Here is a 1,647-nt window from a genome sequence, read left to right on the forward strand (position 1 = left end):
CAGCTGAAAGCTCCATCTGTATCAACTTCGATCTCCATCCAAACGATGAATGGTGTCATCACCGAATCGTGTCGAAGTATCAACAATCTCCAGATATCATCACATTTCGACCACAAGACCAAGATCCAACTTCCAAAGACGTATCGTAGATCTTTCATCCTAGTAGACAAAGATGAAATTCCGTCTCTAAGTAAGCTTCGAAGAGACGATGACGATCTAGATGTTGGACTTCTCATCGGAGGAAATCGCCCACGTGTCCTAGAACCAATAAAAGTAATTCCATGCCAGGATGATGGACCGTATGCCTTCCGATCGGCTTTGGGATGGTGTGTCACTGGGCCAATCGTCACCAATTCTTCAAGCCAACCATCAACAAGATGCAACTTTATCGCGTTCTCCGTAGACAAGAGACCAACACGTTTTGTCTTTGAAGATAAGATCAAAGAAGTCGGGCTGAAAGAAACGATGCTACAGATGCTACACAGGGATTTCTCCGAATCATCAAAACCATGTGACCATGTGATAAGCAATTCCTCGAGGTGAAGTTCATCGATGGACATTACGAGCTTCCATTGCCAATGAAGAATCCTGACGTACAAGTTCCGAATAATAGGATCCAAGCTGTCAAACGTGCACGCAGTCTCAAACATAAACTTCAGAAAGACAAAAGGATATACAACGATTATTGCACCTTCATGAACAAACTCTTCGATAAATCGTACGCCAAGAAAGTTACAAGCGAGAGTATCGAAGGAAAGACTTGGTACCTACCACACCACGGAGTCTACCATCCCAAAAAGCCAGAAAAGATACGAGTCGTTTTCGATTGCAGTGCGACTTACGGTGGTGTTTCGCTTAACTCGATGTTTCTGCAAGGACCAGATCTTACGAATAAGATTGCGGGAGTACTGTCAAGATTTCGAGAAGAGCAAATTGCGTTAGTTGCAGATATCGAAAGCATGTTTCATCAAGTCAGAGTACCCGTTGAACAGCAAGACATGCTACGTTTCATTTGGTGGCCGGAAGGTAATCTTGATGCAGAACCCGAAGATTATATGATGTGTGTTCATTTATTCGGAGGAACACACTCCCCAACCAACCAACCGTCAAGCTCCAACGCAACATCAAAGGAATGTGTGCAGCCGGAGATTTCAATCTCACCCAATTCATGAGCAGCTCAAGAGATGTGCTAGACGAAATCCCAGCTGACATCAGTGCAAAAGGAATCAAAGACGTTGACCTCTCAATCCAGTCTCTACCTATCGAAAGAGCCCTTGGAGTCAGTTGGTGTGTCGAGACAGACTCCTTTTGTTTTCGAATCGTATTGAAAGACACTCCTTTCAGCAGACGAGGCATTTTGGCATCCATCAGTTAGGTGTATGATCCCCTTAGAATCGGTGGTCCGTTCGTTTTGCCGGCAAAACAACTGCTACAACAAATATGTGCTGAACACAAGAGTTGGGACGACGAGATCTCTCCAGAGCAGCGCCACGTTTGGGAGAGATGGCGCAACTCTTTGCATTTGCTTCAGGAAATCAGCATCCAACGGTGTATCGTACCATCAGATTTCGGTGAAATATCGGAAGTATCATTTCATCATTTCTCCGACGCCTCGACGGGTGGTTACGGTCAGGTCTCCTATTCAAG

At 45.0% G+C, this 1,647-nt stretch overlaps 1 protein-coding gene across 1 annotated transcript; it reads left to right on the forward strand.

The window, feature by feature from the left end:
- Positions 1 to 578: 578 nt before the first annotated feature.
- Positions 579 to 1,172, forward strand: LOC136817253 (uncharacterized). The gene has a single exon (XM_067073586.1). The coding sequence runs from the start codon at positions 579 to 581 to the stop codon at positions 1,170 to 1,172; it is 594 nt and encodes a 197-aa protein (XP_066929687.1).
- The last annotated feature ends 475 nt before the right edge of the window (positions 1,173 to 1,647 follow it).

The sequence above is a fragment of the Clytia hemisphaerica genome, unplaced genomic scaffold, assembly GCF_902728285.1.
Source record: "Clytia hemisphaerica strain Z4C2 unplaced genomic scaffold, Clytia hemisphaerica genome assembly, whole genome shotgun sequence".
NCBI lineage: Eukaryota > Metazoa > Cnidaria > Hydrozoa > Leptothecata > Clytiidae > Clytia > Clytia hemisphaerica.

Coding starts and splice junctions, on each gene's coding strand:
- LOC136817253 (XM_067073586.1), top strand. CDS start 579: ATGAAGAATCCTGACGTACAAGTTCCGAATAATAGGATCCAAGCTGTC.